This window comes from Staurois parvus, unplaced genomic scaffold, assembly GCF_062004578.1.
Source record: "Staurois parvus isolate SC_StPar_1 unplaced genomic scaffold, SC_StPar_1.0 ptg000422l, whole genome shotgun sequence".
NCBI lineage: Eukaryota > Metazoa > Chordata > Amphibia > Anura > Ranidae > Staurois > Staurois parvus.
This window is the reverse complement of record NW_028318218.1, coordinates 1,330,335-1,357,424: the sequence shown is the minus strand read 5'-3', so window position 1 is coordinate 1,357,424 and position 27,090 is coordinate 1,330,335. Positions and strand designations below refer to the sequence as shown.

General features: G+C 41.0%; 1 protein-coding gene across 1 annotated transcript in view; it reads right to left on the bottom strand.

The window, feature by feature from the left end:
* ARHGAP42 (Rho GTPase activating protein 42) overlaps positions 1-27,090 on the bottom strand; it is a 470,299-nt gene that overhangs the window by 297,751 nt on the left and 145,458 nt on the right. Inside the window, exon 2 of the mRNA XM_089687254.1 lies at positions 23,970-24,065. Coding sequence (XP_089543380.1) covers positions 23,970-24,065 — 96 coding nt within the window. The remainder of the gene's footprint in view (positions 1-23,969; positions 24,066-27,090) is intronic.

Genomic DNA, 27,090 nt, shown 5'->3' with positions numbered 1-27,090 from the left:
ATAATCGTGCTTAAAGGGGTTTTCTTTGGAAAAGTTCCTTGATGGCGCCATTTAGGTCTTGGGCTGCTAACTATAAAGCCTAACCCCAGCCAAACGGGACACAGGCAAACTAAAAACTGGCAAACACTCTAAATCTTACCCATGCTATCCAAAATTAGATTAGCTACTATTGAGGTGCCCTTTCCACCTCCAGTAATTTTGGGATGGACTGAGAGAAGTAAACATTGCACTGTCCTCAACCAGGCCAGGCAGCATAAAGAACGCATAGCCCCCAACATCCTGGATAATTTGGGACTGCCTCAGTATTTAAACAAATTCCCCAGGATTCTGTGGATCTAGGAGGTGTCTAGGAGCCAAACACTGGAACACTTGTTGCAACACTTGGCTCCGGATTTATGCTGCTACTGCTGGGCAGTGTGATCTCTGATAGTATCCACAAATTTCCAGCAGTGATGTCACCACCAACAACACAAGACAAGGATCATAGACGCTGGTAAGTATACATTGAGCATCATGAGGTTCCCTTCCTTTTCAAGTTCTTAAGTTGGGAATGAGGAAGGGGTAGGCAAGTTACAGGGATAAAAGTGTTATAATTAATTATTTGCAGGATCTACTGCATACCTGCACTACTGAATCCAACTAAACAAATATATATATTTAGTTCTGATACAATACTAGAAATATTAAAATTGTATTTTATGTGTCAATGATCTCACTTCAATCACAGTGCACAGATCTCTACAATTCCCAGATATTGAGCTAGCATCTTGTTATCTTTGCTGTTGGCAATAACGTATAATAACAGATTCATAAAGCGATAAGGAAAAAGCTCCAGACAGAGGGCCACACAGACAGCAGTCAATGGTACATGAGCTAGACTCGAATCAGTTTACATGCAGCTTGCTCGTTTTGTGCCTGCTTCTTTCAGAAGTCACTCGAGCACACTAGAATTTTTTTGCTGTGTTTCGAAGATTATAATGTTCTGCTTCCACTGAGAAGTAAATTGACCTTCATTATCAACTAAAATTAAATGTTTAATAAATGACTCTCTTATATTCCCCATATCTCTGTCTTATATTACGAAATGAGAATGAAAACTTAAATGCACCTTACTGGGCCAAATACTAACTCTTAAAGTTACCATAACCAGTTTGGTCCATGAGAAATTTAGAAACTTTGAGATACTTACTAGACAATACTGATATCCTTTCATGCTACATTAAATGTTTTCTGGTGTCTCCTATGTTTATTGATGGAGTCATACCCACACTGGCACAGTGACACACATTTGGTAGATATGGCTTCAGATAACATTTTGGGGACTTCTTCAACACATTTAGCTGAGCGCCTACAAATAATGCTCCTTGTACCTCCCCAAGTAGCCTTACTCTCTATGATCCAAGACTACCTGTCAACTATACAAATGGCCTTCTTTGATTATTTCTCATAGCAGTGAGGGCAGCATTCTCAGACACTGGAAAATCACTACCACAGCAAGCATGCAAGTGTAGATACACAAACTCAACCTATTGATGGGCATACAGTAAAAGAACTAACAGCCCAACTACATGATAGATATTCTCGAGTCTCTTCCTGATTGCTCTTAAGCTCAAACTTGCTATCACACTTACAAAAGCCTTGAACCATAACCATGGGGGGCTTCCCTCCTTCCTAACTACTCAGGCACTCCCCTCCTCCCTACTCTATGTTTTTATGTATCTATCTCTTATTCTTGCTCCAATTTCCTCAATTCATCATTATCTCCCTTCTCTGCCAGCTCCCTTTCAGTGGAACCTGCTTTTCCTAAGGGGCACATGGTCCTACCCAGAGAGAAGATCACTATGCCATTCAAGTCTTCTCTCTCACACAGTGTTAATTGTATGTTAGTGCAAATAAAAAAAGTATCACGGACAGTACACAGTGCCTAAAACTGACACATCACCAGGTTACTTGACTCACTGACAAAAAGGATATAACTAAATATAGAAGCATGTTGCTTTTGTTACTATACAAATCAGATCGGCCACTGTAATATATCAGAATGGTGCCAGATACCTTGCTTCAATTTATTGTCCTCTTCTACTCTGTATTATATGTGATTGTTTATATTGTAAAATACAATAAAGAGGTTTTTTTTTTTATTTAGGTTTGGATAAAGCAGGGAAGAGATAATATTTTTTTGTGATCCCCCAATGGCAAGATTTTTCTCTCTTTCTTTCCCTGTAACATTATTATTATTATTCAGTATTCATATAGCGCCAACAGTTCGCTCAGCGCTGTACATTACAATGGGAGACAATACACGAGACAGAACAATAACAACACAATGCGATACACGAGGGGTTCGAGGGCCCTGCTCCTTGGAGCTTACAATCTAGGAGGGAGGGGGTAGTGGTACAGGAGGAAAAGCTATGGGGGATGGAGTGGTAGGAAGAGCGGAGGAGATCGGCAATTAGCAGAGGGTGGGGTAGGCTTCCCTGAAGAGGTGGGTTTTCAGGGTGCACCTAAAGGAGAGTAGAGTAGGTGATAGTCTGATGGATTGGGGTAGGGAGTTCCAGAGGATGGGGGGAAGCCCTAGAGAAGTCCTGGAGGTGGGCATGGGAGGAGGAGACCAAGAAAATAGAGAGAAGGAGGTCTTGTGAGGAGCGGAGAGTATGTTTTGGGTGGTATTTGGATATCAGGTTGGTGATGTAGTTTGGGGCAGTGTTATGGACAGCTTTGTACATCAGTGTTAGCATTTAGATCTATACAAATAATAAGAGGTGCACTTGTCGCTGGGACAGGTTAGCAAAGGCAGCACTTAAAAAGGTTGCCAAAAGTTCTACTCTTTTAGCATTCTACTACCATTCTTATCTATTTCCTTTTGGAAGGATTTGCTATCACTTTCTGTTCTGACAGAGGCTCTAACCCTTTTCCACTGTTTTCAAAATAAAATGAACATTTTTCGCTATAGTTGGGTTAATTGGTATTTAGCTTTCCAACACCCCTTTGCAAATCGCACTGAAAAAAATAAATCAAACAAATGAGAATTCAGCTACACATTTGTTATGAAATCAATATAAGATAGTAGCAATCCCTCAAAGAGGCTCTGGAGGGAGTAAGCACTTTTAGGATTGTGTGGCTCTTTGGAGGGTTTGCTGCTTCTGCTATCTTGTTATGTTGCTATGTCCTTTACCTGTCAGTGCATGCTGTGTTTGTCTTACAGCTTCAACACACCAGCACAACCTTGCCTAACCTGTACCTGTGTTTTCTACAGGATCCTACAACATCACACCCGCCTATCTGTATATGTTTTTCTTGTAAAGCGTCTGGAGAATGGCCTGGAGTCAGAAATTCGGAAACAAATATCTAAACATTCTGCCGCAAGACCCTGAGAGACGCTTAGTCTGGAGCGTGCCCTACTCTCCACAATTCACGTCATGATACATTTAGTAATATTATTCTATGTACATTTGCCTTTTAAAGGCTAATCTTTAATAAACATTGTCTTCTAAATCCAGGATTATTTGTAAGACACTAGTATGGCATTCACTAAAATTATACAAAGCACTGTTTCAACAGAACGTTCCACGAACATGCCCAAAGACCCACAAATTGCAAGCTTTAAAGTGGTATTAAACCCCAAAAGCAAACGTTATATTGCAGCCTACCAATTCTTAGATGTGGTGGCTGCTTTAGTTTTCTTTTTTAGGCTTTCTTTTTTCTATTTTCACCTGGTCATCTGGCCAGTAGGCCTGTTGTTTTTCAAAAAAACATGCTCTCTTGCAAATGTATCAGTTACAGTAGGGGTCTCCAAGCTTTCTAAACAATGGGACAGTTTATTGTCCATCAGACTTTAGGGGGGGGTCGGACTGTGGCCAGTGGGTCTGGAATATGTCCTGGCATCAGTGAGAGTAAACATTTCCACGTTTGGTATTAGGGGGAAGAATAGTGCCCCATTGTTGGTGCCAGTGGGAGAAATGATGTCCCATTGTTAACAGTTGCCAGAATAGTCTTGTATCAGTGGGAAAAAAAGTGCCCCATGGACCTATAAAGGCAAGCAAAGGGCCGCATCTGGCCCCTGTGCCGCATCTTGAAGACCACTGAGTTAAGAGTGGTGAGACAAACCACTTACTACTGACAAGCCTGCTTACAATGATCAGCTTTTATGCATTTATGTAAAACCGTTATCCCAAAAGGAAAAAAAACTGTTCCTGTAACTGCTTATGTAAATGCAGTGGGAGCAAGGTTTGGCTTCAATTTGTTAGTGTATCTAAATCTGCTAGTATATCTAATACTCCCCTCCCCAGACTGACAATGCTGCTGTTCAAAAGTGCCCCCTGTGCTTCTTCATTCAGAGTGGGGGCACTCTAATGCAGGAGGTGTATTACTGTTCAGATCACCAGCTAAAAATAGAGATGGAAAAGCCTAAAAAATTAAAACTAATGCAGCCACCACATCTAATGATTGATAAACTGCAAAATATAAAATTTTTGGTTTTGGGTTAATGTGAAATCCACTGAAGCCAATAGGAGAAGTATCTTGAAAATCATTCTCTCATTTTCAAGGCTATGCAAGGGATTACCAAGCAAATGCCATAGGCAATACCAGGGGGAACATGTACCAATGCAACAATTAAAAAAAAAATATATATATATATCATATGGCGGGGATCAACTCTTTTATTAAAATGCAAAAGGCAACATTAAAATACAAATTTCTTTAAATAACATACTTGGGGGATGCTTAAACATTGCCTGAGAAGTGGCAAACCTGTAGGATGTTCACAAGCAAAATTAGCATTAGAAAGGTAAAAAAACATCCAATTTAAAATGCTGGCCAGGAACTCCCTTCATCTCTATGAAGACTCTCAACCTGGATGAGGGTCTGGTATGGAAAGTATGGGGACGCAGCAGCAAAAAAAACAGACCTTTATCCTTGATGATCACAGCATGATATGTTCACCAGCATTATTTTATGTGTAGTGATTCATATCAAATCCTTGCTTTACATATTCAAACTTTATACAGGGTACACATGACATGGGATTCACAGAGCATTATGGGTTTTCTAAAGACAAACACTGCAGGCTGTGTTTTCTTTCAGACTTTCTATTTGTGTCAAGCTGTCTGACCTGACAATTCATTTGTGTTTATATATATTTAAGCTTGAGCTATTGAACTCAGCAGCCATATCCTGAAACTGGAATATTCTGGAAGACAATTTAAATGGAATCTGCAGCTCCCCTTGCACTTGGGAATAATAAAATATAAACAAGCAATATTTTAACTAATTTAAAAAAATCAACTAAAGGATAAAGAGTCTGATAGAGTGACAGAGGGACTTCAGTCCCAAAGAGAGACAGTTACGAACTGTGAAGTCTTTATGTGGTTTTAGCATTAGCTTGGAACATGTGAGAGTCATGACGTGTTGGCTCAGTTTCTCCTGTTCTGTGGTTTCTAGTACAAGAAGGGTTTTCTGGACAACCCTCATTAATCATTCTCTTAGAGTGAAGTTTATGTACATTTTTCAGGAAAAGTTTTACAATAGTCTGAGCTGCCAAAGCCATTTATACATTCATCATGTGAACTGACAATTTAAGACCATCAACACCCAATAATGTTTATACATGTTTGAAGAGGCCTGGATGTACCTTTAGAGCTCTCATTACAAACCTAAACTCTTTGGAGGTCTTAACAAATCAACAAGTTAAATTGCCAAAATAGGAATAAAAAGCAGATCAGCTGGGATCAGTATCTGTGCAACTTCCACTGATGGTTTTATCTGTCCCAATGAACCTGACACAATATTGGAATTCGTAGCGAGTGAAGGTACATTATGAAAATAGTGAATAAGTTAATGAACAAATGCCAGATCAAAATAGAGCTTGCTACTTCAAACCTTGAGTAACCTTCTACCCTACACCAATTTGGCCTTGTTCATACTGACAATAAAATGGGTAGTTCAGCTGCATTTTTACTGGCCACCCACCTAACTGCCTACCTCCAAAGGAACGTAGAGGTAGTGCAGCATTGTTAACTCCGCCAACAAACTAGTTCACCGAAATAAACATTTTTAAATACTGTATTTTAGGGAGTGCTCAGTGGAAGCCAGTCAAACAGCAAACCCATATTTTTCATACCTAACTATGCAAGGCCATATTCATATAAAAATAATTCTACAGAGCTTTTAACACAATTAGTTCTGTGTGGACAAGTATGTTCTACATTCCTAACAGAATTGAGCAACTGAGATTATTAGCACACAAATGACATAACAGAAACCCAGGCAGTAGCTTTACAGACAACATAGGGAGAAGGTAGCTCCATGCTGTGATCGTGTTATCCCTTGTCCTCATCAGGACCAAATCAAAAGAGCGGAAGCTATGTACATGCCATAGGTTCCCCACTAATTTAATTCAGATGTCTCTTCTGAATGGCCTGGTAATGTTATACTCAATGGAGCTGAGTAGTAGATTATTAGATAAAACTGTTTGACAAGGTGTTTTACAGAAGCCACCCAACTACCAAGTGCTAGAAATTATAGAGTATTATCATCACATTACTTATTTTGTTTTCACAGAAGCCAAAACGCAATTTCTGTCATTGATCTGCTTAGGTGAAATTTACTTGAAAAAAGAAGATAACAGGGGATTGGGGGGGGGGGGGGGGGTTGGATATTAAAAGTAGTTTGTTTTATTTTGTTTTTTTTACCACGTGTGTGTCTTATCTTTTTGTGTACAGTCGGCTGAAATTTTATATTTTACATTTTAGGTTTATACCCATACCCATATTTTGGAATCAATAAAACAGGTCCAGAATAATTGATAGTAGCTTCTGTAACCCTCGGGAGCTATTTAAAGGCCATTTCACCTTTGCAAACCACTTTATTATTGCCTTGCAAAAAAACTAAAAAACACTAATGAAAAAAAGCGGAAAGACACTGAAAAAACTTGCGTTTTTAACACAGCAATGCTAGTGGCATTTTTATAACATCCAATGTGCATGATGCCTCAAATTCACCCCCTATACACACTGTCCCACCCTCTCTACACATCGCACTCCTGTTAACACTGACCCTCTTTTCTCCTCTACACACTGCTCCCACTCCTTTTTTACACTACCCCCCTCCCTGTACACACTGCCCACCTATCATTAATGCCTCTCTCAGCTAGCAGTGGCTTGTATACATGTATAGAAGGAAGGCACAGTACAGGGTGGGCAGGAGGGCACAGTACAGGGGGGAAGAAGGGCACAGTACAGGGCAGGCAGGAGGGCACAGTACAGGGGGGGAGAAGAAGGGTACAGTACAGGGGGGAAGAAGGGCACAGTACAGGGCAGGCAGGAGGGCACAGTACAGGTGGGCAAGAGAGCACAGTACAGGTGGGCAAGAGAGAACAGTACAGGGGACAGGAGGGCACAGTACAGGTGGGCAGGAGAGCACAGTACAGGGGGGGAGGGCACAGTACAGGTTGGGCAGGAGGTAACAGTACTAGGAGGCAGGAGGCACAGTACAGTGGGCAGGAGGGCACAGTACATGTTGGGCAGTAGGCAACAGTACTAGGAGGCAGGAGGCACAGTACAGGGGGCAGGAGGGCACCGTACAGGGTGGGCAGGAGGGCACAGTACAGGGGTCACCACTGGCAGGACATAGAAAAGGGGGCACAGATGGCAGTACACTAAGCAGAGTTCATTCTCCCATCTCTGCAGTGTATACAGCTTGAGCACAGGCATTAAGATGCCCTGCTCCCCACATAGCACAAACTAGAGCTGAAAGCCAATTCCTTTACACATCGCCATGATCTGCACAGTGTATAGTTGGCTACTGTGCCTAGTTCTGTCCTGTGAAATTCCATGGTCAGAGCAGCAGCTCAGTTACAGTAGTCTGCTCTACACTGTGCAGATTGTAGCTGTGTGTAACGTGCAAGGATGGGAGACTGCCAACACAGTGTCAGGAGTGATGGAGGGCTTTTGGCGGGTGCAACTGAACTCTGGGGGGGAGCAGCCCACCCCAGCAGCTTACCCCAGCAGCCCCCTAGATCTGGCCACATTCTTACCACTGCTGCTGGTTGTGTGGGTGGGATGTGTACTGCTCCAGCCCCCACTGTTCTCCCCTCCTATTCATCCCATGTGATTGGAGCAGTACACATCACGCTCACATATGCAGCACATGCTCCGCCTTGGGGGTTCTTCCTTAACCCCTGCAAAGTGCCAGAGGAAAGCCAGAGAATGGGTGGGGGGGGGGGCAGGGGCCACCTATGCACCTGGGGCCCCTGGGCGGTGCCCAGGTTGGACAGTTCATTAAGGTGGCCCTGACAGTGGACATGCATTATCATTTGTACCAATCAGTCCAAGGTTTCCATACTTAAGGCTTGTTTGTTTAATCTAAAGGCCAGTTGTTTCTCCTAAGTGTAGTGGTTCATTCGAGCTAATACTTCTATGGATTAGGATCTAACCTGCTTCTCCATTGTTTCACTACAATAAGTCTAGCAGCTAGGAGAAGGTGTGTAACTACAGTTTGAAGCTCTAGAGGGAAGAGTTTGATTCCTACATTTAAAATTTGTAAGGCTGGAGTGGGAGTAGTTAAGATACCTGAAATATCAAATATTTTCCTCTAAGAGCGTGTCAGATTTGGACAGGACCATAAGCCACGCATCAAATTACCAATTTGCCCACACCTGCACCAACATGAAAGGGAGTAGGAGGAGGAGAATTTAGCTACGAGATACAGAGTATAATACCAGTTCCCAATGGTTAACACAGTGAATTGCTTTATAAATAGATTGAAAGACAGTAGTCCACTGAGAGGGAGTGAAGTTTGGTTTTAGGGAACGCTACTTTGTCCTGAGGTAGATTTTAAAATAAGGAGATACCCTTATGGAAAACTGTAGGTGACATATAAAATTTCCAAGGGTGGCTGTGAGCAAGTGGAGGAGAATATGGGGAAATAAAATGCGATATGAAAGTATAAATAAAATACTCAGCTATAGGAAGCCTGTATTCTTTCACCATAGTATCTAGATTTTTGGGCATATGACCACTCAAGAGATCATTGACCTTTGTTATCCCCAGATAAAGAAGTGGCTTTACAGATAATGAGGGAATCAGAGTTTCTAAAACTGTTATAGGGAAATATGCATCTTTGTCCTGCGTGCAGAAACCACCAAGCCTGTAAAGAAGCTTAGGTTGGTACAGAGAAGGTTTCCAGTTCTATTGGCTTCTATAGATCTGCTAATAGTAATGTAATCAGGAGCTGGAATGAGAGTGGATTCTATATCTACCCATAATACATCATGGTCATAGTTAAACTAGTACTTCAGTTGATCTAGGTGAGTGGCTACATAATAGTTCTGGATTTCCACTAGGCCTCCGCCTCCAACTGTTCTTTGTTTAAGTGGGACTATGTGCATCTAGCTCTTTTATTTTTCCAAATATATCTTTTAAGTAGGGAAGCTAGGTATGAGAAGCCAACAGGAATGGGTAAGGTTCTAAACAAATATAAAATTTGAGGGAGCATCTTCATTTTGAAAGAGGTTAGCCTGTCTGACCACAACATTTCAAATTGGGAGCATTGTTTAAATTCCCTTGTTATTTGATCAATAAGGGGTTTATAGTTAGAAGCCACCAGGGAGATTTAAAATGATAAGGTATGCTATTGTCACTCCAGGAGTAGGGGAGCGTTTGGAGTAATCATTGGTTGGTGGTTGTGTGGACTCCCACGGCTAGTATTAAAGATTTGGTGAAATACACTTTATAGTAGGACAGGCTGCCAAAGTGGTTTAAAAGGTTATAGGAACAAGGCAGTGACATTGATGGGTTCATCAGACGTAGAGAGACATAGTCTCAAAAAAATACTAATGATATGGGGTCTGGTTCAAAACTGGAAACTGGAGATTGAGGGGTGTGAGAGGATTGCCTGAGCAAGGGATTCAATCATGAGATTGAAAATGGAAGGTGACATAGGATACCCCTATTCCATGCCGTTGGAGATGTCATTATTTTGGGCGCTGTAAACCTGAGCAAAAGAACAGGAGTACAAAGTCGGTACGGCAGATAATATGGTACCACGAAAGCCAAGTTTATAATGGAAAATGATTCTGACCCTTCATTATTTAAGGAAATCATTGTTTCTCTGCACATTTGCAGTCACTACTTGATAGAAAACCCTTGAATGCATATAAGGCATCAGAGGAGCAAGACTGCGAATCAGACAATTATTTTATACTAATTAAAGCAGAACAACTCTAAAACAACCTCAACCCTGCCCCTGTTATGTGCCACCATTTAAAGGAAAAAAAAGTGTCATTGGTCTCTTTCAGACATTTGGAGGTTGGCAGAAACTGGAGGCACATTTGCATATGCAGATTTCCATGCATGCTCATAAATGCTGCCAGCTTCTAGTGGACGAGCTTGATACTGCCCTACAGAATTTGTGTACATGCAAAGAAATCCATTGTGCATTCACAAATACTTTGCTTCTTAGTAATACACCACTTTGAGGAACAGCTGTGAAATAGCAATCCCAGGAGGCAGCAAGGCCCAGCCTAGGCTGGAAACCTGGAGGAGCTGCCTTGCAGCACAAAAAGGATCAAAAGAAAAAAAAATCATTCCCCAAACAGAAAGTGTAGATGATAACCGTGAATCAGAGGGAATATGTCAAATAATAAAACAACAATAAATCTGCAGAAAAAGTTCCTATCTATGAAGCTTTATATAGGAAGGTTGACTGAAGCAATGAAGCGATTGATTGAAGCGATGAAGATTGTCGAAAGTCTTTAGAAGAAAGGAATATAGCCAAGTCTAAAATGTTAGATAGAAACAAATATAGATCATTTTACCAAACAAAAGAAGAATAGTAAATAAAATATACAGAGGGGAAAAAAAGGAAAAGAAAGGTTGAAGCTCCAGAGAACAGAAAAGCTGTTTGAAAACAAAGTCAGAAACCTGTTCAAAGATGTTAGCATAGTAAAGAAAGTTTCACTTATGAAAGTCAATTTATAAAGTTGAAAGATGGAAACAACTGGGAATGAAGAGAAAATATTCAACTGCTGAGTTGAATATTCTGAAACCATCCTGCGGGTGAAATGCCTTGCTTACTTGGTGAGGCTAGTTATACTCACCTGAGTTCCCCTATCCAGATTCCTTGCTGGCACCGTTTCTACCTGCGGAACTGCTAATCCAGTAACAAATATTAATCCTCACTAGCCAATCCCCTTCACTCCTCTTGGTCTGATGTCAGACTTCTTTTGGTTCCTGAGAGAACCCCTTCATTGGCCAAGCAATGGGCCGTGTGACCGCAGCTTACAGCAGAATTGAACTCTAAAAAAAAAATGCTAACAGGTAGGAATATTATGACAGAAGAGACTCCTTTGGTCTATCCTCTCATAACTGCTTCTCTCTGTCTGTCAGCATTTTTCTACACTGATCTGCACATTTTCAGCTCCGTGTACATTTACAGCACCTCTTTGTGTCGTGATGATGTGACTCCCACAGACCAGCCAATCACGGTCTAGCCAATCAGACAGCAAAAGAGTATCAACCAGGAAGGAAGACCAGGAGAAGATGGAAGTACTCATGACAGATGAGTATGCTTTCCATATTAGCACATTATGGCATACAGAGTACAGCCAGGGGCTCTTTTTTTACTTTTTTCCAGGTTTATTTCCAGTTTAAGATAAGTAAAAGGGGGATTTAGAGATTTTGTTTTAACCCAGCGATCAGAGAGGGCTTGGAGGAGGGTTCATTTTATCCTAGAGTTAAAGGCAAAAGAAATAGGGCAAAGACAAACTTAAAAAAAAATTACATAGAGTAGGAAAAGGTTAGAACTTCAGTCAGTTTATTTTTTTCTTCACTGTGTTACATTGGAAATATTTCCTTCTTGGCATGGTGATACAACAGGAAATGTGAATAAATCTCTGCAAAGTGAAGGGAATTTGCCTCTTAGTCAGTTGTCACAGAAGTCCCCATTGAAAGATACCACTTCACCACTTCTACTGGTGACAGCTATAATATTTTAGATTTCCCATCACTTTCTAGCTTGGTGACAGTGATCACCAGAAGAAATACATAGCATAAGTCTACTTAGTGGGGACACAGACAGTAATAAAACCTAAAGGTATTCTAATATTTCCACATTCTCTCCAAGCACTCATACAATGCTATTCCCGTAAGTTATTTTGTTGATGGAATTACAGTTAGGTCCATAAATATTGGGACATCGACACAATTCTAACATTTTTGGCTCTATACACCACCACAATGGATTTGAAATGAAACAAACAATATGCACTTTAACTGCAGACTGTCAGCTTTAATGTGAGGGTATTTACATCCAAATCAGGTGAACGGTGTAGGAATTACAGGAAGGCCAGATTAGAGTTTGCCAAACGACATCTAAAAAAGCCTTCACAGTTCTGGAACAACATCCTATGGACAGATGAGACCAAGATCAACTTGTACCAGAGTGATGGGAAGAGAAGAGTATGGAGAAGGAAAGGAACTGCTCATGATCCTAAGCATACCACCTCATCAGTGAAGCATGGTGGTGGTAGTGTCATGGCGTGGGCATATATGGCTGCCAATGGAACTGGTTCTCTTGTATTTATTGATGATGTGACTGCTGACAAAAGCAGCAGGATGAATTCTGAAGTGTTTCGGGCAATATTATCTGATCATATTCAGCCAAATGCTTCAGAACTCATTGGACGCCGCTTCACAGTGCAGATGGACAATGACCCAAAGCATACTGCAAAAGCAACCAAAGAGTTTTTTAAGGGAAAGAAGTGGAATGTTATGCAATGGCCAAGTCAATCACCTGACCTGAATCCGATTGAGCATGCATTTCACTTGCTGAAGACAAAACTGAAGGTAAAATGCCCCAAGAACAAGCAGGAACTGAAGAGAGTTACAGTAGAGGCCTGGCGGAGCATCACCAGGGATGAAACCCAGCGTCTTGTGATGTCTATGCATTCCAGACTTCAGGATGTAATTGACTGCAAAGGATTTGCAACCAAGTATTAAAAAGTGAAAGTTTGATTTATGATTATTATTCTGTCCCATTACTTTTGGTCCCTTCACAAGTGGGAGGCACATATGCAAACTGTTGTAATTCCTACACCGTTCACCTGATTTGGATGTAAATACCCTCACATTAAAGCTGACAGTCTGCAGTTAAAGCACATCTTGTTCGTTTCATTTCAAATCCATTGTGGTGGTGTATAGAGCCAAAAATGTTAGAATTGTGTCGATGTCCCAATATTTATGGACCTGACTGTATATTAAAGATAATTTGGATTTGCAGGTTATATTTATTTATTTACATTATCAGCAGTCTCTAAACTGGTACCCATAGGCCCGATATTGCCCTTTCATTGCCTTTTCTTCAGTCTTTGGAGCGCTGTTTTTTTCATTGATATGAGGCACCAACAATGAGACACCATAACTTTCACTGATACCAATGATGGTATACAATTCCTCCCACTGACACCAATGATGGGGCACCTTTGCTTCCACTGACATCAATAGTGGGGCACTATTCCTCCCACTGTTATCAACAATGGGTCACTATTCCTCCCACTGATATCAACAATGGGGAATTAATATTCCCACTGATGCTGGGGCATTTTCTATTGGTCATAGTCTGAATCTGAAGAACAGTGAATTGGCCCACTGTAAAGCGATTGTCCATTATCCTCTGGAAAAAAAAAAGTCAGCAGCTACAAAAACTGTAGCCAATTCTTCACAGGAAGAGGGAGACCAGTTCTTAAAGTGGAAATTCCCCTTTTGGGTGGAGCTTTGTTTTAGGAAGGTTTGGACCCCTTCTCTAGATGTTTACATCTCTGGCTTCTCCTGAAGAAATGATCCATTAGTTTATGAAACATGCAGAGATTTGTGCATCTCCCCATTGAGCTATCCTCAGAGTAACTCATGATAACTATGAGTGGCATCTCTAAAGGAGTGACACTCACATTTATCCTCTAAGTGACATTATGACAGTCATGAGAAATATGGGAGTAATCGTATTTGATGGGTAGATATGGAGATAGCATAACTAACACTGTATTACAGGGGCGGCACAAGTATATTATTACTAAAGTTGGATTGTGTGAATTGTATAGCATATGTTTTGCAAGTAATTTTAAAAGGATAAAATAAAGAACTACGGTATATATTTTTAAATGTGATATACAGTTGCAAGAAAAAGTATGTGAACCCCTTGGGATTACGTGGAGTTTTGCATGAATTGGGCATAAAATGTGCTCTGAACGTCATCTAAGTCACAACAATAGAAGAACACAGTCTGCTGAACAAAATACTACACAAACATTAGATGTTGCCATGGTTTAATTGCACATAACATGTAAACATTCACAGTGCAGGGAGAAAAAAGTATGTGAACCTTTGGACTTAATAACTGGTTGACCCTCCTTTGGCAGCAATAACCTCAACCAAATGTTTCCTGTAGTTGCAGATCAGATCTGCACAACGATCTGGAGTCATTTTGGACCACTCCTCTTCACAAAACTGTTTCAGTGTAGCAATATTCTTGGGATGTCTGGTGTGAATCGCTCTCTTAAGGTCATGCTACAGCATTTCAATCGGGTTGAGGTCAGGACTCTGACTGGGCCACTCCAGAAGGCGTATTCTGTGCTGTTGCAGCCATTGTTTTGTTGAATTACTTGTATGCTTTGGGTCATTGTCCTGTTGCATCCCCCATCCTCTGCAGAGCTTCAGTTGGCGGACAGATGGTCGTACGTTTTCCTGCAAAATGTCTTGATAAACTCTGGAATTCATTTTCCCATCAATGACAACAATCCATCCAGGCCCTGAGGCAGCAAAGCAGCCCCAAACCATGATGCTCCCTCCGCCATGTTTTACAGTGGGGATGAGGTTTTGATGTTGGTGTGCTGTGCCTTTTTTTCTCCACACATAGTGTTGTGTGTTCTTCCCAAACAACTCAATCTTGGTTTCATCTGTCCACAGTATATTTTGCCAGTAGTGCTGTGGAACATCCAGGTGCTCTTTTGCAAATTTCAAACGTGCTGCAATATTCTTTTTGGACAGCAATGGCTTCCTCCGTGGTGTCCTCCCATGTACTCCATTCTTGTTTAATGTTTTCCTTATTGTAAATATGTCAACAAAAATGTTAGCATGTGTCAGAGATTTCTGTAGGTCTTTAGCTGACACTCTGGGATTCTTCTTTACCTCATGCAGCATTCTGCGCTGTGCTCTTGCAGTCATTTTTACAGGACGACCACTCCTAGGGAGAGTAGCAACAGTGCTAAACTTTCTCCATTTGTAGACAGTCTGTCTTACCGTGGACACATGAACATCAAGGCTTTTGGAGAACCTTTTGTAACCCTTTCCAGCTTCATGCAAGTCAACAATTCTTGATCGTAGGTCTTCTGAGAGCTCTTTTCTGCGAGGCATGGTTCACATCAGACAGTGCTTGTTGAAACCAGTAAAACCAAAACAGGTGTGTGTTTTTTAAGGGCAGGACAGCTGTCAGCAACACATCCAATATCATCACACTGATTGGAGTCAAGGTTGGCTCACTCCTGGCTCCAATTAGCTCTGGGAGAAGTCATTAAGTTAGGGCCTCACATACTTTTTCCTCCCTGCACTGTGAATGTTTACATGTTATGTGCAATTAAACCATGGCAACATCTAATGTTTGTGTAGTATTATGTTCAGCAGACTGTGTTCTTCTATTGTTGTGACTTAGATGAAGTTCAGAGCACATTTTATGCCCAATTCATGCAAAACTCCACGTAATCCCAAGGGGTTCACATACTTTTTCTTGCAACTGTATGTGTAGATTACTTGAAAAGTCCCTACATATTTTCTTTTTTAGTTTATTTCTTTCCATATTATTTGGGATACTGGTACAGTAGAATTTTCTTTTATGATAATATGCTATACAATATATTCTGTTTGATGTGTTTTGCAATGCATTGAATAAAATTATACAATGAAGGTTCCAAAATACGTATTATTGGACCCAGTGCAACACACAGATCTAAAAACATGGAATTTAACACAAATGGATAAGAAAAAGCTTCCAGCATGGAACGGGCGGTGTTCAGAAAACATTGTAGAGTGCCGTTTGAAACTGGACTATAGAGAAAACGAACTAAAGAAGAAATATGTATAACCAGACAGTGGAAAATATAAAAGATTACTAAGTTGAGATGGGTTGAGCTGAAGGGGAACATAGAATGGAAAAGGAAAAAGGTATGAAGGAGATTTGTAAAGGAAAATCAGAAGACAGAAAGGGTGTCAGTATTCTAAGGAAAAGATATATAGAAGATGTTGAATTAAATTTGAAACAGCTGGAACTCCCAGGCTAGAGATGGAAGGTCATAGACACACATTCTGCAAAAGGAAAAGGTTCTTCATGGGATGTGGCACAATAAAGCAACCTACGTGTTGCCTATGGTAACTGGTAACATGCTTATTATTTAACTTTGGTTTTCAACCAAGGGCCATAAGGGTCCACAAGTGAAAAACATGCAACAGGGGCACCACGGCATGAGCCAAGGAGGCAACATAACATTAAAGTGTATAAGCCCTGGTTCACACCAGGACAACTTCAAGTGCAACATGAGATTTACAAATCACACCTAAAGTCCCATCTAATATATTTCTATGGCACTGTCTTAATCAGTGCGATTTGAAGTAGTGCAATTTCAAAAACAGTTCCTGCACTGCTTTTTTCCAATTTCATTGCGACTTGCATTGACTACTGTTAAATGAAGTTGCAAGCCACGGTAAATTTAGAGGTACAAATCACACTGATCTGCAGCTTTTAAATTGCGCTACTTCAAGTGAAGTAGAGCGATTTCAAAGTTGCATTCAGTGTGAACCAGATCTTAGATTGCAAATATTGTCTAGTTCGATCTATATCAATCTACAGAGCAATACATAAGCCCAAGTAAGTTTAAAACACGGCAAACATCATTTTTAGGCATACAGTGCAATTTCCAAAATGTCACAACTTTGGATGAAGATAAGACTATATTTCATGCCATTTCCTACATCCTTAGCAAAAGCAGTTCAGTAGGTTAATTGTTAACACAAATGGGGAAACATTTCAAGTGATCTTCACTTACCACTTAGTGCCATGGGACCAGACATAAAAAAAACTTGATTCTGTTCACCAAGCCCAAATGTCACAGTAATCAACTAATATATGACATTTTGTATGTAAGTATGTATTGTAAACTGCATTACTAAAATAATTATAAATAAAAACATATTGTAATTCTATTTACAAGCTACATTTGTAATCGGCAATCTTTTCCACCAGTAATGGCACCTGGACAGGGGATCAGAGTGAAAAAACACATGATCATAAGGGACAATGTACTGCTGGCACAACAATTACACAAGTGTTGGTGCATTTAAAGTGGTTCTAAACCTAAATATTTTTTCTTTTAAATAACAAACATGTTCATCCTTACCTGCTCTGTGCAATGGCATTGCACATAGTGGCCCTAAACCTCCTCCTCTTGGGTCCTCTGCCATCGCTTTTGGCTCCTCCTCTCTGTCCAGTGCCCCCATAGGAAGCCACTTACTATGGGTGCACTTGGGCATGCTCGCTTCCGAGCCCTGCTGTCTGCGTCCATTGACAGAGACAGCAGGACTCGGCCCCTCCTCCTGTCACTGATTTTGATTGAGAGCAGCGGGAGCCAATGGTTCCCGTTGCCCCAGCAAAGCCTGTGTGAACTAAAGGGAGAGAAAAGCTGCAGACATTCATGAGGGTTCAGATAAAATAAAAGGAGTGGTGAGGGGAATACTGATGCATAAACATTCTTTACCTTAATACAGTGAATGCATTAGGTAAATACGGTTAGGCTTTATAACCACTTTAACTTTTTGTTTTATTATCCCTTTTTCTGCTTTCATCGACAACTGATGATGTGTCTTTTCCTACACATTTAGGCACTTAAAAGTTTTTTCTAGTTCATTAAGCAAAGAACAGACTGAATCAGTATAAATAAGTCAGCTCCTATTGGGCGAACATAAGCGTTCCAGCTACAGAGTTAGAAATATGTAGGGAGGAGATGAGCAATAGCACATCATCTGTGAAGCTACCAGGTCCCAAATTTGAATATTATCTACTCTACCACAGTAGTAATATAAACAGCTCCCAGTTCTGCAACATTGTGCTTTTTCTTTTTTGTTTTTAATTGTTTATTTTTCCATATTTATTACCAATTTTTATGTTTTATCTGATGTTAGTTTAGCTTAATGCTACTAGAGTTATTATTATTATACAGTATTTATATAGCGCCAACAGTTTGCTCAGCGCTGTACATTATAATGTAATGTATTATAATTATAGAGTTATGCTTTATGGCCTGTTCTTTTTTTTTTAAATTAACATTTTTTATTGAGTTTTTACGCGTATAAATATTCATGAAATTTTGAAAAAAAACAGAGAGAGAGAAAAAAAAAGAAAAAGAGGTTCAACGATGATAAGAACATGTAAAGGTAAAAAAAGAAAAAAAAAACATACAATGTCAATAAAGTAACAATGGAAAAAAAATCAAATCAGTACATTTTGAACAAGTTGAGCAGAGATATAGGCATCCCATGGGTTCCATACAGTTTCAAAATGGTTACACAGCTGACATGGAGAGCGGTTAAGTATTCCATTTTTCTAATGTCTGTAATAATCTTAAATAGTGTCGGTAGTGAGGGGGGAGTGGAAGAGAGCCAACACATCGGAATGCTTCTCCTGGCCACCATCAGAATATGCACGGAGAGTTTCCTGGACAGTTTGGGGAGGCCTGGGAAGGTTAGGCCCAATAGAAAGTAAAGTGGTTCAAAAAGGAAGTAGCAAACATCGCAGGGACTGTACATCCTCCCAAAAGGGAATGATGGACCTATATTCCCAAAAAATATGATAAAAGGATCCAGATTCCCTCCCACATCGCCAGCAGGCAACAGAAGCACTCAGGTTACGGGCATGGAGTACATCAGGTGTTCTGTACCAAAACATCATGATTTTATTCAAATTGTCCTTATAGACTACGTATATGGAAGATCTAGATGCGTTTTCCCATAACTTTCTCCACTGCACCGAATCAATGTCACAGCTGAGAGATTGGGACCATTTGCGCATATAATGGTGGGTGTCATTGTATAAGGAATAGGCGTCCATAAGGAGCTTATATGTAGTGGAGATTATGCCCCTTTGATGTGGGCCCTGTATACATAGATGCTCAAAGGAGTAGGCTTCTCAAGGGTCATGGAGGGTGACAAGGTAGAAAGGAAATGGTGTATCTGCAAATAGACATAAAAATGCTGGGGAGGTAGATAGGCTTTTTTCTGGATAACAGAGATGGGTTTAAGTACCCTGGTCCAAGATGGCGCAGTTGGAAGAGATTGGCTGAAGCCCAAGGGAGCATTCGGGCCAGACTGTCCGGAAGGATGGGATTAAAAAAAACATTGGTCAAGGGAGAGCAGTCAGAGGCCAGCGCGAATTTAACCTTGCATCTCTTCCAAATAGACAGAGAGAATTGCATAGGTCCAAGCAAGAGGTGTCGATAAGAAGTGATATCCACCACTGACGTAGACCAGAGAAGGGAGCATGGGTGAATCGGAGTTAGTTGTAGGGATTCAATCTTGGAGCATATGTTGGGAAGGCATCGAGCGGACCAGGAAATTAGGAATCTGAGGTGGGTAGCATAATAACAGGTCACAATATCCAGAGCACCTAGGCCTCCCCTAGAACACAAGGAGAGAAGTATGGTGCATGCGATTCTATGTTATTTATCATGCCAGATGAAGTGTAAAAGGGATTTCTGAATGGAGTGTAGCTTGGACATAAGGATGGAAACGGGAAGAGTCACGAATAGATATAAGAGTTTGGGCAGTATGTTCATTTTTATCACATTGATACAGCCAAGGAAGGAAATGGGTAGGGTGTCCCAAAATTTTAGAGATCGGGAAATGGCAATGAATAAGGGAGGGAAGTTAGCCTCGTATATGGAGTGGTATGAAGAAGTGAGGTTGGTACCCAAATACTTTAAAGAGTGAGTACACCAACGATATGGGTAAAACGGTTGGAGAAAGGACAGTGAATCGGGTGGGATGTGTAAAGGTAGTGCTTCAGTATTGGATGCATTGACTTTATAACCCGACAAGGCCCCAAATAATTGTAAATTTTTATGGAGAACCGGTAGGGAGATAAGAGGGTTTGTTAACGTAAGGAGGATATCGCCTGCAAATAGGGACAATTTGTATTCATGCTCATGAGAATGTATCCCACGTATATCAGGATTGGACAGAATGGCAATAGCCAGCGGTTCCAGGCAGAGGATAAACAGTAGGGGGGAAAGTGGGCAACCCTGCCGTGTACCGTTTGACATTTGAAAGGAGGGTGAGAGGAACGAGGCTATTCTGACCTGTGAAGAAGGTGAAGAATAAAGAACCTTCAAGGCAGCCACAAATGGACCCCGGAAGACAAACTTCTCCAAGACCATAAACATGTAGGGCCAGCTAAGGCGATCAAAAGCTTTCTGAGCATCCAAGCTCAGCAATATAGCAGGAGTCGAAGATCGGTTAACCAAATCAATCAAGTCAACGGACCTCCTGGTGTTGTCCGTGGCATGTCTAGCTGGTACAAAGCCCACCTGATCCCTATGTATGAGCTTGGAGATGAATCTGGACAACCTGTTGGCCAAGATCTTAGTAAATATTTTATAGTTGGAATTTAATAGCCAGGATAGAATGGTCTTCATCAGGCTTGGGAATTACAGAAATATATGCACGTGAAAATTCTGCCTGAGGGGTGACACCCTTTAAGAGATCCTGGAATAGGGAGAGAAGATGAGGAGCCAAAGTGCCTATAAAGGTTTTATAGTAAGAATAGGGTAGTCCATCAGGTCCTGGAGATTTGTGGGAGGGGAGTGGTTTGATTGTCTCGAATAGTACCTCGGGTGAAATGTCCGCATTAACGGCTGAGAGGTCAGGGGGTAATAACGTCTTGAGGGATAGGGAGTAAAAAAAAACGTCTTTTGCAGGGGGGGGGGGGGGGGGTGAAAGTCTGGAGTCAAGCAGTTGTAAAGGTTCTCATAGTATTTTCCAAAGATTGAGGACATCACGTGAGCATCGTAGGTAGGGTCACCATCCGGTTGGAGTAGGTGATCTGGTAACGTTGAGGGAGATTGTGCTGTGAGCCAATTTACGACTATGCGGTGTAGTTTATTAGAGAATTCGTAAAATTTCTGTTTGTCCCAAAGAAGGGACTGTGAAGAGCTACACAAATCAAGGGCTTTGACCTGGTCACGGAGAGAAGTTACCCTACGAAGCCCAGTAATAGACGCCTCCGGGTTGTGTGCTGAGCTTATGTGGCCGGCCCAGAGCAGCTGTCAGCTTGTGGAGCGAAGCGGGAGAGCCGAAGGTGCCGGGGATGAGCGGAGCTCTGCTACTGAGCGGCCGCCATCAATCACACTGTCGCGCATGCGCCTCAACATTGTGCTTTTTCAAATACTTAAACCTAAATTATTTAAAGCTGAACTAAAGATTTTCTCTTATATTAGGTCTCCCTCCACACTGCAAATTTGAACTGCTCATTTTGTGTAAGGTATGATGTACAGGGGTCCAAACTTTCCAAACAAAGGGCAAGTTTACAGAAAATGCCCCAACATCAGTGAGAGTAAACAATACCTCTTTATTGGTTTTAGTGGGAGGAATAGTGCCCCATTGTTGTCATCAGTGGGGAGCATAGTGCCCCAATGTTGTCATCAGTGGGAGGAATAGTGCCCCATGGTTAGTGTCTGTGGAAGAAATAGTGCCACATCATTTGTATCTGTGGGAGGAATAGTGCCCCAAGAGCCAGATAAAGGCAAGAAAAGGACCACATCCAGCCCCCAGGCTGCACTTTAGAGACAACTGATGTATAAGATGATCTACTTACCCTATTCTTTTCTCCCCCGGAGGCAACCTTCCTCACTTTTGATGTCCTGGGTTGTGGGCAGGCCCTCTGCTTACTCCTGTACAATGCAGGAACTGCTGGTCCTGCACTGTAAGGGATGACCTCAGAGAGTTGTAACAGGTTAGGCAACAAAGGGGAGAGGCTTCAGGGGACTAGTTGTACAAAGAGGAGAAACCAGAGGGAGCAAGAAATAAAGCTATGATGAGAATATTGGAAAAATTATCGTCTGTTTTTTTGTTTTGCATACTAGTCTCATGTCGATAATGAAAATGTTACTAAAGTTAAGAAAATTCTCGTAGGACTAAATAAAAATTTGGCAGTGATATCATGTATTATAATGTGTTTGTATTGTATTTTCGGATGAAAACTGTACTGATTAAACAAAAATTGTACGATCTGGTATCGTACGAGAAAAACGTTTGTGCTTGTCTTTTGTGCTTTCTGATTGTGTGTACCAGGCGTAAGGTCAGCATATCACTTTATTTATCATCCCTTGGAAAAAACTAGCAGTAGGGAGATGGATCCACTAAAAGGGTAAATCGGTAAAGGGTAAAAAGTGAAAAAATTATGCAGCAGGCTAGTCCATTTTGCTGAAATTTCATTGCAACAACTCAAAAAGTTTGTATGGCCTCCATGTGCTTGTATGCATGTCTGACAACATCGGGGCATGCTCCTAATGAGACGACGAATAGTGTTCTGGGGTATTTCCTCCCAGATCTGGACCAGGGCATCACTGAGCTCTAGGACAGTCTGAGGTACAACCTGGCGGTGTCAGAAGGACCAAAACATGAGGTGTTCTATTGGATTTAGGTCAGGCAAGTGTGGAGCCATTCAACGTTATCAATTCCTTCATCCTCCAGGAACTGCCTGCATACTCTCGCCACATGAGGCCGGGCATAATTGTGCACCAGTAGGAACCCAGGACCCACTGCACCAGTGTAGGGTCTGACGATGGGCCCAAGGATTTCATCCCGATACCTAATGGCAGTCAGGGTGCCATTGTCTAGCCTGTGTTCTGTGCGTCCCTCCATGGATATGCCTCCCCAGACCACCACTGACCCACCAACAAAACGGTTCTGCTGAACCATGTTACAGGCAACATAACATTCTCAAAGGCTTCTCCAGACCCTTTCACATTTGTAACATGTGCTCCGGTGAACCTGCTCTCATCTGTGAAAAGTACAGGGCGCCAGTGGTAGACCTGCCAATTCTGCTGTTCAGTGGAAAATCCCAATCGAGCTCTATGGTGCCGGGCAGTGAGTACAGGGCCCACTAGTGGACGCCAGGACCTCAGGCAACCTCATGAAGTCTGTTTCTAATTGTCTGGTCAGAGACATTCACACCAGTGGCCTGCTAGAGGTCATTTTGTACGGCTCTGGCAGTGCTCATCCAGTTCCTCCTTGTACAAACGAGCAGATACTGGTCCTGCTGATGGGTTAGGGACCTTCTATGGCCCTGTCCAGCTCTCCTAGAGTAACTGTCTGTCTCCTGGAATCTCCTCCATGCTCTTGAGACTGTGCTGGGAGAAACAGCAAACCTGGCAATGCCACGTATTGATCTGCCACCCTGGAGGAGTTGGACTGCCTGTGCAACCTCTGTAATGTGCAGGTATCTCCTCATGCTACCAGTAGTGACACTGACCCTAGCCAAATGCAAAACCATTCCTGTTTTGGGGGGTCGTCTCATTATTGGCCATCTAGTACACCTGTTGTTAATTTCATTAACATCAAAGAAGTTGAAACTGATTAACAACCCCCTCTGCTACTTCACTGACCAGATCAATATCCCAGGAGTTTAATTGACTTGATGCTATACGTCGGTTGAAAAAAGTGTTCCTTTAATTTTTTTGGAGCAGTGCATTTTCCATTCCAGAAAACAGAAAAATTTAATTGCCTGATTTCCAGTTTTCCCAGATTTTTCATTGCTGTTTTCTAAGGATTGCTATACAAAGCTTACAAACGCCTCTATGCACAGATACATTTAGATGATATAGCATAAGAAATGGCATGTGTCACAAACTGTTGTAAAAATGCAACAGATCTTACCAATGTTAATTTCATCGTCTGTCTCTGCATCTCCAATGCATTCGAATTGAAAGTCTTGCAGGGAATGTGAGAATTTCTGCACGGCCATTGATAGATCTAGAACAGATAGACAAAAACGCATGATAAGACTACAGCAATGGTAAGCTAAAAGCAAACGATTTCTGCCACATTTGTTAAGGAACCATGTACTGACAATGACAAAACCTCAGAAAATGTTCAGTGGGCACCAGTGCTTTTTTAAAATCTGACAGAGCTTGAGCTATTTTGCAAAGAAAATGAGCAAAAATATCACTCTCTAGATGTGCAAAGCTGGTAGAGACATACCAAAAAAGACTTGCAGCTGTAATTGCAGCGAAAGGTGTTTCTACAAAGTATTGACTCAGGGGGACTGAATATAAATGCACGCCACACTTTTCAGTTATTTATTTGTAAAAAAATTTTAAAACCATTTATCATTTTCCTTCCACTTCACGATTATATACTACTTTGTGTTAGTCTATCACATAAAATCCCAATAAAATACATACTCATTTCCTTTTTAGTTTAGTAACATGACAAAATGTGGAAAATTTCAAGGGATATGAATACTTTTTCAAGGCACTGTAGGCTAACATGCAGGGGCATTCAGAGGCAGAAAAAAAAAACACCAGAAGCCCCTAAAAGCAGGGTTAAAAATGTCCAGAGTGCACAAGATCTAAGTTGAATGAAAAGGAAAAGTACAAAAATGGTGAACATGGACATTGAAGATTTTTTCCTATAATTTATGACACAACATGACGGCAGTGTATAAATAAAGGTCAATAATAGTAATTGCCATTCGCTAAATTTAGACTACAATTCTGATCAAATTCAAAGGAAGAATTATCATCCATTTATGAGAAAATGTCTCCCAGCGATGAGGTGTCATTTTTCTTCTTGGGCTTTAGTAAAGGTCACTTTCCCCTCAAAGCTTTCTTCAGCCATCTGAGACCCGCTGTGTTAAATTGTCATTGATTAAAATAATTAAATACTGAAATAACACACTGGAAATGGCATTCATAAGACTTCCCACTAAATTAAGGAGTAGCGGAGAAAGACAGCAACTCCGTTCTGCACTGGGAAATGAATTAGCACTAACAAAAAAAAAGGAAGCACAAGGAAAAAATGTTCACTTTGCTTTGTGTAAGATATCAGAGTGGAAAACACATAGGTCATGAAGTATACAATAAATAAAAAGCCTCTTCACCTTGCTAAATGTGTACAGTTTTCTTTTATCTTCTTTTCTTCTTGTTTCAGATGTGGGGGGAAAATGCCTGAAATCCACCCTTTTTGCTGCCAGTGGAGATTGGCCCTTTTCACAGGTGGCCTGCCTTCAGGTAGGTGGGGGGATTTATTAAAGAATAACTTCACTAAAGGTATGCACTGAAGGAATTATACAGATATCACCACACAGCACTGGAGAGTTCAAGTAAGGAATGCGCAATAGAACTAACTTTGGAGACAGAATCCTACATTTGCACACTAAGCACCCCTTGTTAAGGTGGTTTGAGTGCACTCGGAAAAGTAAAGTAGATATCGAAGCAAAATTAATAATTATGTAAAGTCTCATTTCAGATGTTTAATTAATTTTAGGGGAAGTTATAGCCTCTGCCAGGTTTTATTACTGTCTGTATCACCCATGGTTCCAGTGACACCCTATCAAACAGGGTGTCAGTCAGTGCCAGATTTATATTTCCTGCCAAACTAGGACAACTGTCTTGTGCCAGCACATCTAGAACTGATAAATTAAAGCAGAACTAAAACAACGATTTATTGGGTTAAAAGAAAAAAAACAGATACATTTGTGACATGCTATCAAATTTGCTCGTGCTCTCAACCAAACTGTTAAATTCACCAAAATAGCTGATGTCATAACTGATCACATGTGCAGCACCATGGCAGCTGCAGATCAAACAGAAGCTAAGATAGCAGCTTCCTTGGCTAAAAAGGATAGGAAGGTTTAGTTCTGCTTTAAACAGCAGTGTGAACTGTAGTCCTACTGTGATAGCAGCTCAGTTAAAGATTTAAAGGACCTAGAGTGCATGAACCAAGTACATGGCACATCACACCTTTACATTTTCTGAGATAAGAAAAAGAGGGCACTTTTGGTTCAAGATATGTAGGCAAGGGACACACAGGGCCAAATTTGTTAAAACTGTCAAAAAATGGAGCAGCTGTACATAGTGGCCAATGAGCTTCTAACTTCAGCTTGTTCATTTAAGCATTTAAAACCTGGAGGCTGATTAGTTTCTATGCAGAGCTGCACCAGTTTTGCACCATGCAGTTTTAGTAAATAAACCCCACACTGCCATGACCCTGTAGGCCACAAAGAATCAATACTGAAAAAAATGATTTAGTGAAACCACAGGTGCTTTCCTCCTGATAGGCTGGTTGTACCCAAGTTGATCAATCAATCAACTTGGGTACGGTCAGCCTGTCTATACATGATTCAAATCTCAGCTGGTCCCTACTCAACCGAACAAGATTTGAACCATTCAAGTTTTCTTCTCACTTCCTGTCCTGGTGATAATAGGACAGAGGTTTGGGGAAATCTCCATGGCAGAGACAAAGGTGAGATAGATAGATGATAGATAGATAGATAGATAGATAGATAGATAGATAGATATATCTTGAAACAATAAATTGTTTTAACTCATTCACTGAAATAATCAATGTATTGCTAAAGAAACATCTCCCAAATCAATCTTTCAGCAAAAACTCTGCTGTTCTATAAATCAAAACAAATCAAACAAAGCTTTATTTTATAGCCTTCATTCTGTAACAATAAAATTCTAGCTATTCCATAATTAATCTGCAAGATGCTTTCAGTGACATGACACCATGGTGACTTCAAGCCCCCCTAGGAGTAGACCATACTACATCCCAACAACCTCCATCCATGAACAATATATATCATACATGACTTGTCATAAAGATTTAAGTTTGCTACACATATTAACTTTCCAATCTTAATGCCGTTCTCTGGAGAGGGAAAAAAGAGAGAATACTGAAAGATTCCTCAGTGAGCCAAAACAACATCTGGTTCAAATGATACATGATTGATTTTAACGGCTTATCTAGCAGACATTCCGCAATATATGCA